General features: G+C 48.3%; 4 protein-coding genes across 4 annotated transcripts; 2 read left to right on the forward strand and 2 right to left on the reverse strand.

Annotated features, from left to right (window-relative positions):
- Window positions 1–28: 28 nt before the first annotated feature.
- TRUGW13939_08046 (uncharacterized protein) lies at window positions 29–3,942 on the forward strand (the record flags this gene model as incomplete). The annotated part of the gene is made up of 11 exons (XM_035491182.1): window positions 29–319; window positions 376–456; window positions 519–954; window positions 1,010–1,740; window positions 1,826–1,856; window positions 2,206–2,232; window positions 2,299–2,369; window positions 2,438–2,574; window positions 2,637–2,749; window positions 2,800–3,656; window positions 3,709–3,942. Coding segments are annotated over 11 exons (3,009 nt in total), but the record flags the coding sequence as incomplete, so codon positions are not given.
- A 318-nt stretch (window positions 3,943–4,260) lies between these two features.
- TRUGW13939_08047 (uncharacterized protein) lies at window positions 4,261–6,346 on the reverse strand (the record flags this gene model as incomplete). Its single annotated transcript, XM_035491183.1, has 2 exons — window positions 4,261–6,242; window positions 6,298–6,346. 2 exons carry the CDS (start codon window positions 6,344–6,346, stop codon window positions 4,261–4,263), a joined length of 2,031 nt encoding a protein of 676 aa, XP_035347076.1.
- A 480-nt stretch (window positions 6,347–6,826) lies between these two features.
- TRUGW13939_08048 (uncharacterized protein) lies at window positions 6,827–11,939 on the forward strand (the record flags this gene model as incomplete). Its single annotated transcript, XM_035491184.1, has 7 exons — window positions 6,827–7,042; window positions 7,107–9,134; window positions 9,187–9,516; window positions 9,577–10,579; window positions 10,636–11,066; window positions 11,119–11,563; window positions 11,632–11,939. 7 exons carry the CDS (start codon window positions 6,827–6,829, stop codon window positions 11,937–11,939), a joined length of 4,761 nt encoding a protein of 1,586 aa, XP_035347077.1.
- A 142-nt stretch (window positions 11,940–12,081) lies between these two features.
- On the reverse strand, window positions 12,082–13,565 carry TRUGW13939_08049 (uncharacterized protein; the record flags this gene model as incomplete). Its single annotated transcript, XM_035491185.1, has 5 exons — window positions 12,082–12,569; window positions 12,625–12,664; window positions 12,720–13,005; window positions 13,072–13,224; window positions 13,291–13,565. The coding sequence occupies 5 exons, from the start codon at window positions 13,563–13,565 to the stop codon at window positions 12,082–12,084; spliced, it is 1,242 nt and encodes a 413-aa protein (XP_035347078.1).
- Window positions 13,566–13,728: the final 163 nt, after the last annotated feature.

Genomic DNA, 13,728 nt, shown 5'->3' on the forward strand with positions numbered 1-13,728 from the left:
TAGCCATCATTATCGTCGTCTATTAGACTATTTCCCCCGCCAGTTTTCAGTTCCCGGTCTCGTGCCACGCCGCTTCCTCCCCCTCTTCTTCTTCCTCCTCCTCCTCACACCTTCGCCCTCTCCAACTTGCTTCGTTGTCTCACGTCGTCTTGCGACTCTCGCTCTCGTAATGGCTTCCGCCGCCGAAGCTGCCGTTGCTCTCAAGCAGCAAGGCAACAAGGCCTTTGCGCAGCATGACTGGCCGACTGCCATCGACTTTTATAAGCAGGCCATCGACAAACATGACAAGGACCCTTCGTTTTTCTGCAATCGCGCTCAGGTATTTGATTCTCGACTTTATTTCTGCAGCGCATGCGAATGCTGATAACTCGGTAGGCTTATATCAAAATGGAGGCTTTTGGATATGCCATTGCCGATGCGACCAAGGCCCTGGAGCTGGACCCGTCATATGTCAAGGTATGTACATACACACACATAGGGAAAAACTTGGGTTCCGGCGCTGATACTCGCAATTACAGGCCTACTGGCGACGAGCCCTAGCCTACACAGCCATCCTGAACCCGCGCGCCGCCATCAAAGACTTTCGATCCGTTGTCAAGAAGGAACCACACAACCGGGATGCCAAGTTAAAACTAGCAGATTGCGAAAAGCTCGTTCGCCGCATAGACTTTGAAAAAGCAATCGAGGTGGCCGACCCGCCGTCTGAGTTTGAAGATCTCGATATCGATGCCATGACCGTCGAAGATAGCTATGATGGTGTTCGTTTGGACGCTGAAATGACCCAGGAGTTTATCGACGACATGCTGGAGCGGTTTAAGAATGGCAAGAAGATTCACCGGAAATACGTCTTTCAAATCATCAAGAACGTGCTAGACCTGGTCAAGGCGGAAGCGACAATGGTTGAAATCGGTGTCGACGAGGGCACAAAGCTCACGATATGTGGTGATACGCATGGTAAGCTTTTTTTTTTCCCTTCTAGTTTTGAAGATTTCTAAGCTCACCCTGATAGGACAATACTTTGATCTCCTCGAGATTTTCCGCCTGAACGGTTACCCCTCCGATACCCATGCATATCTGTTCAACGGAGACTTTGTCGATCGCGGTTCGTGGTCGACAGAGATTGCCCTCCTCCTGTACGCATACAAGTGGCTACGGCCACAAAAGTTCTTCTTGAACCGAGGAAACCACGAGACGGACGACATGAACAAGGTGTACGGCTTTGAAGGCGAGTGCAAAGCCAAGTACAACGAGCGTGTCTTCAAAGTGTTTTCCGAGTCCTTCTCCGCTTTACCGCTGGCCACCCTGGTCGGCGAAAAGTACTTTGTCCTGCACGGCGGCCTGTTCTCCGACGACGATATTTCGCTTGACGACATCCGAAAACTGAACAGACACACCCAGCGCCAACCGGGCCAGTCGGGCCTCATGATGGAGATGCTCTGGACCGACCCCCAGACGGAGCCCGGCCGTGGTCCCAGCAAGAGAGGTGTTGGTCTCCAGTTTGGACCAGACGTGACGAAACGCTTCTGCGAAAAGAACGGGCTGGAAGCCGTCATTCGGTCGCACGAAGTCCGCATGGGCGGCTACGAGGTCGAGCACGATGGACGCTGCATCACCGTCTTCTCTGCGCCAAAGTACTGCGATGCTACTGAAAACAGGGGTGCATACATCAACGTCGGGCCGGAATTGAAGCTCGAATACCACGTCTTTGATGCCGTACCTCACCCAGATATCAAGCCAATGGTAATCCCCTTCAACCCACTCTCTTGAAGTTTGAATGACTAACACACGACAGGCTTATGCTCAAAACTCTCTCATGTCAATGTAGACGACTTATGAAACTGATTTCGAACCGCGAGGTGCTTGGATTATGTTTTTTTTTTGCTAGTTCTACTTTTTTTACTTGCGACCTTTTTGAGACCACGCTATCCATACTTGAGAAGCGTTCTTTGCATAGGGACTGGTTAGATAAAGATCTTTAGGGCGATTGATTAATTGAGCCTGGTATTATTCTCTTGTAGTGCTCTAGTATACTCTGTAGTATACTAGTTCTCTAAATGGATAGTATTGATACCCCGCCAATCGATATCGGACGGCGATCGGAGGTGCCCCGCAGCCCCTCATGTAAATTAACTAGCTATCACTACTCCAGAAAGTAATATTCTTCATCCTCATCGACACGCCGTCTCTACTTCCACACGTATACAGCAGCCATGGAGCTCGATCCAAAGACGCGTAAGGCAATTGATCCTTCTTGAACTTTATACAATGCAAGAATGCGTTACTGATTGCTACTTTCAGCTCAATACACAACCTCCGATCCCAACAGTTTCGCCTGTGTGTCGGCCCATGAGCGATGGCCAGTTATCATAGTGAGCAGCACAATTACGCAAAGCTTTCGGTGGAAAAAAAATAAAATAATTGAAGCTGAACTCAACAGACCGGAACGATCGATGACCTCCACCGAAGCGTTGGCAATGTCCCCACGACAGACGAGGAGAAACGAGCAGAGGGGAAGGGAATTATTGAGGATCTGGCCAAGCTGAAATATGAATTGCAGCACAACCGTCAATTGACGTGAGTTTTTTTTTTTTTTTTGTCTTCTCTTCAGAGGGATGTGATGTGCTAAACAACGGCAGTCCCCTGCTCGACGACGGCGAGTCTGATATTGCAGAGTATAACAAGGAGCTGGAAGCACGAGGGCCTCCGACGTGGCATAATGTGGCATGGTTGTTCTCGGAATGTTATCTCTGTATGTTCCCCATCGACAAGAATATAAAGAGAGAAGCTGATTTTTAAAAGACCGGCGAATCGCAACCCTGTTCAAGCGATCCAAGTCCTGGAAAGGCTACGACGTGTTCTCGCGCCAAAAGATGTCAACCTTTAAATCCTCGCGCCCAGCAGTGTTGGAACTAGCAGCCAGATACAAAGCTCTCGCTCTCGAGGCTGAAAAGCAGAATACCGACGGACTCAGCGCAGCCCAAATCGAGGACGCTGAGCGAGTCATCTTTACGGAAATGTGCGAGATTTGTCTATGGGGGAACGCCACGGACCTGTCGCTCCTCACGTCGCTCACATACGAGGATATCCAGAAACTGCAGGGCTCCGAGGCCCGTAAGGCTGCGGAAAAGAATATTCTTGTCAACGATACCAAGGCTGCCTACGACACACTGCGAGATGCGCGAAAGACAAAGAAGGGTGAAGAGCGCCGTGTTGATATTGTGCTTGATAATGCCGGCTTCGAGCTCTTTGTCGACTTGATCCTTGCAGGATACCTGCTCTCCTCGGGCCTAGCCACGACCGTCGTCCTGCGGCCCAAGACTATCCCCTGGTTTGTATCAGATGTCGTTCCGCGAGACTTTGCAGACTTGTTGAACGCGCTCGTCGATCCGCAAGCCTTTTATACCGCGGCCGACGACTCTGGCCGTGAACACGAGCCACTAACAGACAAGGAAGTCGAAGAAGTGAAGTTTCTCTTCACTCAATGGAGCACTTTCCACGCCGAGGGGAAACTGGTTCTTCGTCCTCATCCGTTTTGGACGGGGCCTGGCGGTTACTGGCGTTTGCCTACTACTGCCCCTGACCTGTTTGAGGACTTGCAGTCTGCCGAACTCGTTCTTTTCAAGGGAGATCTAAACTACCGTAAATTGACAAGCGATGTATGTCTCCTTTCCCTCTTTTCTTGCCGGCAAAATGTCTAACTTTGACTAGGCTGCCTGGGACCCAACAACCCCCTTCACAGAAGCCATCGGACCCCTCGGCCCCAAATCCGGAATCCGTATCCTGTCCTTCCGGACCTGCAAAGCCGATACCGTTGTCGGCCTCTCGCCAGGCGAAGATGAGCGACTGCGACAATTGCCCGGTGGAGGAGGTGATTCTGGTGCGCGCAAATGGGCCTGGAGCGGGAAATGGGCTGTTGTGTCGTTTTCTAACGGCAAGGCTTGAGATGAGTTATCGTTGTGTATATTGCCTTCTTGGAAAGATGAATAATAGATCTAGACGAATAAACTCAAGGAATATACATTGGGCTTCACGGCTCAAAGGGGTTCGTTCAATATTGCATATGTATTAGCACCTATCAATTGATACATGCGAGTAAAAGTTACTAGAAAGAAGTTGACTATGATACTATGATCCTGACTCGTCATACCGCATTAATCCATCTCTTTCAACTACATGTACATCCTGACCCCAAAAGTTACTCGACATCACAAGAGAAACCCATTCCTTTAGGTATTCTTCCAGGCAAAAGACGGTCGAAATTTAAAGAAAGATCTCAAGCTCATTCTCCTTGTCTTCTCCTCCCTGCAAACGTTGTTTCTGCTCCAGTCGAGTCTTTGCTGCAGCGGCGCGCTCGGGAGCAATTCTCTCTTGTGTGACCATAGGCGTAGCCCATCGGCTTTGCGACAATGGTAACAAGGGCGTCTTGCTTATATCGGGTGTTTGAGTCTGAGTTGGCCTGGCCTTACCATCCCCACTGGAATCTGCCGCTTGCACTGATCGATTTGTCGATGGAGGTGTCACGGGGCGCTCTCTTGAATACGGCGGACGTTCCTTCTGTCCAGGCGGAGAGGGCGGTGGCAGGTCGGTGTCGATGTTTGGGTCCCAAATTTTGACTGTTCTTGGCAATTCTGTCGGTTTGTCTGCCGCTGCGTCCTTCACATCCCGTCGTTCATCTGGACGGTCGTCTTGTAAATCATTGGGGATCGTTTGGCAACTATCTGGGTCCTGATTGCCTACCTGTGTCATGTCCTCTGGGTTCCTTGAGGGTATTTTCACGCGCTGCCCACCAAAATCATGAACGCGCACCCCTGGGTACTCTTCTGGGGGACTGAGATCACTGTCTCTCAGGCCGTTCGATCGCTTCGAAATTTCCAAATCGGCGACTCTATTTTCCAGGAATCTGATTTTGTTTAGTTGATTTTCCCTTTCGTGCTCATACACCTGTTGATATTCCAGGAATTTCTCTTTGTATTCTTGGCTTCGTTTCTCAAATTTCGTCACTCGCTGTTTCAATTTCTCTTCTTTGTCCAATCGCTGTGCATCCCACTTGCGCTGCTCGCTTTTGAACCGTGTTATATTCTTCTTGAGTTGAGCATTTTCTTTCTCGAGTTGCTGCACCTTGGAATCTGAAGACTTGGCCAGTTCTCGAAGCTTTATTAACTCGTCGCCGTGGCTTCTCTCTTTGAGTTTTTTGTTAGCTTGTTCAAGGTCGAACTGTAACCTGTAGATCTCCTCCTTATCCTTAAGGAACCTATCCGATTCGGTCTGCTCCTCTTTCGTGCCTACCACTCCATGTCGCTGAAGAGTTTTCCGTAGCGTGTCTACCTTGTGCTTGTACTGAACAGCCAAGGCGGTTTGTATGGTGAGATCCCGAACGAGCTTCTCTTTGTCACCCTCGCCCCCATTGCTGACCATGTCGGAGGCAAGCCCTGTTACATGGCGCTCCATTTCCACAACTTTCTTTTCTTCGTTTTCCAGTCGCAGCCTCAGGCGCATCGCTTCTGCGTCTTTTTTGCGTGCATAAGATCTAGTGGCCGAACGGTATTGGACAAGTTTTCTGATCTCTATGTCTGTTCTTTTCCGATAGCTGTCAAATTCGGCTTTCCAGTATTGTCCTGATTGGGATTGCGGGTCATCGAGATTGACGGTTTCATCTTTTTTATCGGCAAGACCAGCATCGACAGCATCCAGACTCGCCTGTCTAGAGGGGGATTTTCCACTTCGTGCTGGCTCAACCTGTCTGGGAAGCTCTTCGGTACGGTGTTCCCGAGCGTCGAGTAGACTCTGCGTGAGTTTGCTTCTTGGTTTCGAGTTTGCACTGCTCTGCCCTGATGTCCATTGAGAAGATACGGAGCCGGGAGCGGGAAATGTTGTGGCTTCATCCGTCGCCAATGGGTTGTCTTTCTTCAACTCGTCGTGATGAACGGTGCTGCCGAATGAAACCGTTTTGCGTCGATTCGATGTTGTTCCAGGTGTCATTAGGATGCTTTTCGTCGGCGATAGACTGAGCTGATTTTCTGAGCTCAAGTTTTGCTTCTCACTGGGTTTTTGTCGATCCGCCTCCTGAGAGGTGGTAGCTTTGCTATTCTGCATCGTAGAGTCTGGCTGGTCTTTGGAGACAATTCGCTGTCCAACTACTGTATCATCTTCACCTGTGGGAGTCCCAAACACTGCACTTTTAAAGGCGCGTAAAGCGAAGACAGGGCCAGGTGTTTGCGGGGGGTCAAAAACTCTCGAATCATCTTTGCGACCTGTCAGCTTTTTCTTGTTCACGTAGATGCACCGCGTGAAGCTTACCCGTGGACGGCCTCTCCTGCCCGTCTTGCCCCGTGATCCAGCCCAGCATATTGCAATTTCACGTGTATCTGGTTTCAATGAGTCGCGAGACACGCCATGCTCGAGACCGCGGTCTGCTAGTAGGACTTGGTGCAGGTTGACGTGGTTTTGACTTGGTTTGTTTACACGGACAGCTTTGACGTGGGTCACCGCCTTCCCTACTTGGGCGACACCGCTGCGGGTGTACCCAACCGCAACTGGTTAGCGCTGGTGGGGCCTTATCGATACCGCTACTTCGCGCCAACACGTGTGACTAGTCCGCTGTTAAAAGATCCCTCCTCCCCCCGCCAGCTCATCCCATCTTGTCTCGTGTACTTTTGTTTTTCATGCAAACACACCAACACAGTAATTACGGAACCACGCAACGATGTATTCCTTCGAGATATAGAGGGCTGCAGCTTCGGCTGCAATCTTTGTCACCATTTCATGTGACAAGGGCCTGTTTTCGCCAGCAGACACTTTTGCTTCAACCTATGCCCAAAGCCCAGCTATGACTCACAAAAAGCAGAAAAAGAACACTCATGCCGTTCAAAATGGCAGTCCGAAGGCCGAAACCAAGACATTTCCGCTGGACGGATCACCAGTGAAGGGCTCAACACAGGGACCTACAAACTATAGAGAAATCCATCAAGATGAAGCTGACGCTTTGAGATCTATCTACGGGGAGGACTTCCAGGACGTGGAACATAGACAAGGAGCTTGGAAGGTAGCTATATCCCAACTAGCATTATAATTTTAAAAAAATTACCTTCTCTAAATCCCGCATCTAGCAATCGTCCGAAGTCACATTCAAACTGCGCCTCAAGGCATCAGCGAATCCTGACGTCAACGTTGCTCTACTTGTCGAACTTCCAGCAACCTATCCCAAAACCGTACCTAACCTTAAGGTCGAGCACTTGGAGGACCTTCGCCGCCATGCAAAATCAAAGATTGAAGATGTGATAAAAACCAAACCGAAAGAACTACTGGGCTCCGAGATGATATACGAGCTCGCTGTGAATATCCAAGACGTTCTGGAAGACGCAGCTCTGGCTCAAGCAGGGGATAAGGACATCCCAAGCTTGGAGGAAGAGCGCATCGAACAGGAGACTGCTGCCATCCAGCAAGCAGAGTTGGAGAAAAAGGAAGAACTGCGTAAGCAAGAAGCAGCCACAGCCGAAGAAGAGCGGGCCCTGCAGCGACTTTTGGAAGATAAAATGAGGCAGCGTGAGCGTACCAAGGCCCGGGATTCACGACGCAAGAGTCGCAACGCAGCATTAGATATAGACGACAATGTCGACGAGAGCCCCGGTTCCATCTTATTCGACCCGCCGCTAGTTATGAACGACAGCGAAAGCCGATTACTGGCTTTTCGAGCAGTTTCCGGCAAAACTATACTCAAGTCCTATCCAAACAAAGAAACGTTTACTGTCAGACCTTTAGTCCCAGAGAGTCGGACCCGCGTGCCTCTTCTCGTATTGAAGGAGATATATCTCGAAGAGAAAGGCGTAGAGACCTTGACTTTTCGACAGCAGATGCGAGCGAGCGAGGACAGGCTTGAGGCTCTAAGGAAACTACGTCATTCAAATCTTGTGGATTTCATTGGCTTCAAAATCTGCCCTCCTGTAGGCACGCCAGATTCGACAGACCACAGTTGGCAGATTTGTGCTCTCTTTGAATACGCCAATAAGGGCTCATTGTCAGAGCTTTTGGACTTAGTCAATACAGTCTCGGCGGATTCGATTCGCTCATGGATAATCCAGCTGTTGGAAGCACTTGACTTCTATCACCGAAACGGAGTGGTGCACGGAAACATCCATAGCGGCCGCGTAATGCTCTTCCGCCATGTTTCTGGAAGTACTACAGTCAAACTCCTCGGAAACATTGAAGACACACTCCCTCAATACAGTGATCAGAAGCAGACACTGGCAACCTCGAAATCGCCATTTTGGCTTCCTCCAGAATTAACGCAAAGCGATGCCCGTTCCTCTACCAAAACAGACGTCTGGGATCTTGGTATCGTGCTCTTGCAAATGGGCTTTGGAAAAGATATCTTGCATCGTTATACGTCTGCCAACGCTGTGATGGGCAGTTTGGATTTGTCACCACCACTGCTTGACCTTCTTAGGGAGATCTTCAAATCGGATCCGAAGAAGCGACCAACAGCTTTCCAACTTCAGCCTTCTGAATTTTTCCGCGTTGATACCCCGTTGCTTGAAAACTCCCCCACTTCTCATTCAATGTCGCTTTCGAGAAGACCACGTCTTGACTCTCAAGTTGGAATGCCTGCTTTCTCACGCTATGTCCATGACTTTGATGAAGCAGGACGACTTGGAAGAGGAGGGTTTGGCCAGGTGGTGAAGGCACGTAATAAATTAGACAGCCGCTTTTATGCCATCAAAAAGATTTCTCAGAACTCAGCCGGGGCATTGAAAGATACTCTTTCTGAGATCATGCTATTGTCCAGACTCAACCATCCCTATGTGGTGCGTTACTACACGGCGTGGCTCGAGGAAGACTTTGATACTGTTGAAGAAGACGCTATATCATCAACTGAAGGCGATTCATATAGAGATGGTGATCTTGCAGCCAGTACCAGTGGTTTGGATTTTATCAGTTCCAGCGGGTATCCTCAGGTTGAGTTCGGTTACGACACGGACGAAAATGGTGATTCAACAGATCAGGACGAAATGAAGGCCGAGAAAGCACCCGCTACCGACACAGATCCCGTCACTGAGATCAGTCGAGTGCGTTCTGGATCACAGGGGCGGCCTTCCACGACAACCCTGTATATTCAAATGGAATACTGCGAGAAGCATGTGAGTTTTTGCTTATAATATCCTCGTTGAAACTTCTAATTTATATATTTAGACTCTTCGTGATTTGATTCACAATGGTCTGTACGACGATATCGATCGTTCTTGGCGTCTCTTCCGTCAAATCTTGGACGGCATTAGTCATATTCATGGCCATGGCATCATCCACAGGGACCTCAAGCCGGACAACATTTTCATAGATGTTGCGAATAATCCACGAATCGGTGATTTCGGACTAGCTACGAGTGGTCAATTCACAACTGCAGTGAAGTCTTCTACTACCGAACATATCACAGGAGACTTTACACGTAGTATTGGGACAACTTATTACGTCGCTCCAGAGATCAAGTCGACTTCGACAGCCCAATACAATGAAAAAGTCGATGTTAGTAGATGTTGATGACTATTTCCTTTTTTTTTTTGAGCTTGACGCTAACAAAGCTAGATGTATTCTCTTGGCGTGATCTTCTTCGAAATGTGCTATCCATTGCGAACTGGAATGGAACGTGCCCAGACATTACAGGCTATACGTGAGAAAAATCATGAGCTTCCTGCGATTTTCCAGCAAGCAGAGAAAGCAATTCAGGGTGAAATATTAGAAGCACTGCTCAGCCACCGCCCTAGTGAACGTCCTTCGGCTTCTGAGCTTCTTCAAAGTGGCAAAATACCTTTGCAAGTCGAAGAAGAGACCTTTAGAAGGGCCATAATTGGCCTTCTTTCGGACCCAAATTCTCCGGACTACAAGAAGATATTGTCAGCAATATTTTCCCAATCCCCGAGGAAGATTGAAGACATTACATGGGACATGGATTCGCGTGGAACACCAGAAGCGAATGAGATGTTGATCCAAGGACTGGTCAAGGAAAAACTAATGCAGATATTCCGCCGTCATGGTGCTGTCGAAACTACTCGACAATCTCTTTTCCCACGGTCAGGCCACTACAATAACGGTGTCGTGCGGTTACTGGACTCGTCCGGAAACATGTTACAACTCCCTTTTGATCTCACCTTACCGAATGCTCGCGCAATTCCTCGGCAGGACTCTTCACTTGAGAAAACCTTCTCCTTTGGGAGAGTTTATAGAGAGTCCCCGCATGGTGGTGAACCCAAGTCTCATCGAGAAGCCGACTTTGATATTGTCTCCCACAATACTCTTGATCTCGCCTTGAAAGAAGCTGAAGTCATCAAAGTTCTTGACGAGATTATCGAGGGATTCCCAGTTCTACGATCAGCTTCCATGTGCTTCCACATCAACCACTCCGACCTGTTACAGACCATAATGGAATTCTGTCGAATTACGCCCGCTCAAATTCCTACTACCAAGGAAGTCCTCAGCAGGCTAAATATTGGAAAGTGGACAATGCAGAAGATTAGAAGCGAGCTTCGCTCCCCTACCATTGGTGTTGCGTCGACGTCTTTGGATGACTTGGCCAGGTTTGACTTTCGAGGTAAGATAGTTCCTAACATCGCGAATTAAATAGTAGATACTGATATATCTGTAAAGATACTCCTGATAGAGTCCAGCAGAAACTGCAAACAATTATGGAAGGTAGTGAATTTGCGGACAGATTAGCACCCATTTTTGCTCGGTTCAAGGCCTTGGTGTCTTATATTCAGGGGTTTGACGTGAAACGCAAAGTCTATATTAACCCACTTGCAAGCCTCAACGACAAGTTTTTCCGGGGCAGTATTCTCTTTCAGTGCATTTTTGACAACAAAAGACGAGATGTATTCGCAGCAGGAGGGAGGTATGACCGACTCATTCAAGAGATAAGCCCAAAGATGCTATATAGCCGCTCTCAGGCACATGCTGTCGGGTTTAATCTCAGCTGGGACAGACTTAGCTCTTCTATGACTGATTACCTAAAAACCTCTACGAGGAATTTCACAAAACACAACGAACATGACGTGGAGGGCTTCTGGAGATCTCGACGGGTGAGTGCCTTTTCGGAGACTTTTCGATTAGAAAGCTGACACTCAGGTATAGTGTGATGTCCTTGTTGGAAGCTTTGATCCAACTGTACTTCGTACGGTGGGTCTGCAAGTCGTACAAGAGCTCTGGACACATGATATAAACTCAGAATTGGCAGTTGATGCGACCTCATTTGAACAGCTCATGGCTCACTACAGAGAGGGCAGCCATACATGGGTTGTTCTAGTCAAAGCTGACAGCAAAGAGCGCGGAGTGAAAGTGAAAAGTCTCATCAAGAAGGAAGAGTTCGACATTCGATACTCTGACTTAGCGATTTGGCTGCGCACAGAACTTCGGATACGGAGTCATCGAGACATTTGGCCTGAACATCCAAAGATTTTTCGAAATACCAGCCAAACCGACACCGGTGGGTCTAGTAGCGAACGCGTCAATGATGTGCGTATTCTTGTTGCTCAGCACAGGAATAAAAAAACGAATCGAAGAAATATCATTGACTCGGGTACGTTCTGTGTCAAAAACACCTCAAAACTACTGTTATTATCTAACCTTTTTTTCTTTTCTTTCTAGCTCTTCTACGCTCCCGGGAACTCGTAGAAAAGGCCGTCAATGGCCCCATTGTTGCCATTGACACTAGGGATGACATTCTAGATGCCCTTCGAGACACAAGATTATGTGATCCTGATAGCTGGCGTACTGTTATACAGAACGCTCCTCTAACGGAGCGAAAATACCTTGGGCAGGTTCATGAACTGCTCCACGACCTCGCTAACGAATACCGTTTGCCAAGGGAAGGGAAAGAAGGCTATAGCAATGCTTTTATATATAATTTCCGCACTGGATCGTGTGTATATTACGATCTGGGTCGGTCAACGTAGTGATGACTATGAGCAGCTATTTTTTTTTTTATATAAGCTGACAGAATTCAAAATATTTAAAGAATTATAGTTTTTTTCCCAGGTATCTGATAAATAATAGTATACAAATTAACACCGAATGCACCAAAATATTCAAACCACATCATTCACTGTCGTCGTCACTGCCATAGGCAACCAAAGACCCTCCCAGATTCGCTGGTGCGGGTTTAGCCACCGTCGAATACCCCTTCAAGGCAGCTATGGTTGAATTAGACAAGATACCACCGCCAGACTGTTGCGTTTCGGAAGCAGCAAGCTGTGCGTGAGAAGCTTCAAGCAGTTGTTGCTGCTGTTCAGAATTTTCAATCTGTAGCTGTTGCTGTCCTGAAGCACCTTCAATTTCCTTGGTCCGCGCATACCAGATTTCGTCGGACGGCTCGTAGCCATCAAGGCCAAAGGTTCCCTCGATCTTTTTCCTCTTCTTCGCTTCTGGATCACGGCCTTCCAGCTCGGCGACGAATTCGGCGGGGAGAGCCCGTCTGACGGCCTCGGCCGCTTGCTCTTCTAAACGCTGGCCTTCGCGCTTTTGTGCTAGAGGATTTGGGTCGACTGTTGCCCAACGGACGTTGAGGATTTCGTTGTGATCCAGACCTGGGAAAATGTTAGAAACTCCACAATTCTGTAATGTCTTCATTGAGATACATACTTTGATGAGCCATGGCTTCTTTTGCGAATTGTGCATTGGCCTAGTGAACGTGTTAAAAGCCGCGGTATGGTTTCTAATTCAGGAATTGTACTCACCTCATTCGAATAAGTAACGAAAGCAACACCTCGTGAGGTCAGCACACGGGTGCGCTCTACCTGACCCCATTCTTGAAAATGCCGAGCAACAATTTCCTCAATGTCATCAGTGACGTGAACGCGACCGACATAGAGTGTCCGGTTCTGCCGCATAAATGAACCAACACCACCCATGTCATCTCTGTAATCGCTGAATTTATCTCGACCGAAGCAGTCCACGTTGGGGTTGAAAAGGTCGTGGATGGTTGGTAGACGATGAAGGTATTCGCATTCATGGCCTTTCGGGCTGTTTTTTTTTGAGAACTATTAGTATTCAAAAGTACGAATATCAAGTTCAAGAACTGATGCTTACCAAATACCCCTTGCGAAGAACAGACAAAAGTACGAGCCCGTCACTTTGTCGGCACGTGTGTAACCACTATCCTTCACAACATTACATCGTCCAGCTGCAGCTGTTTTTGAAAGATATTTGTCTTCACGATCTCCACCTGACCATTTATTATACCTATTAGTAGCAAGGTTAGCCGGACCACGTCCTCAAAACTACCATGACGATCAGAGAGGCGCATACCAAATATTGAAAATGGTTCCGGTCTGCGGCGGTGGCTCTGACTTGATTGTCGATGGATCGACCTGCGGCCTGGCCGGGCGCTTTTTCCGTCTAATTATTTTTTTCGTCTTCTTCTGGGGCGCATCGCCATCGGTTGTCGCGACAGCAGTATTGTCCGATGAAGGCTGTGTGAGAGCAGTCTGAGGGTCTTCAGGTGCTTCGGACTGCTCAAGCAATTCATTCACAGCAGTCTCCGCAGCCGCTGCTGGGTTTTCTGCAACTGCCGTGTCCGCCATATTTCCTTTTTCGCTTTGTCGATGTTGATATATGCAGACAAGTTTAAGGTCGGAAAGTTGAAGTTGCGGCGCAAGTTAAAAATAACGCTTACGTAATGTGGATTTTGCCGCTTTTTGCCGCTCGAGATTTGATATCAGTATCGGACCGGCAAATGTTTCGATT

The sequence above is a fragment of the Talaromyces rugulosus genome, chromosome IV (assembly GCF_013368755.1).
Source record: "Talaromyces rugulosus chromosome IV, complete sequence".
NCBI lineage: Eukaryota > Fungi > Ascomycota > Eurotiomycetes > Eurotiales > Trichocomaceae > Talaromyces > Talaromyces rugulosus.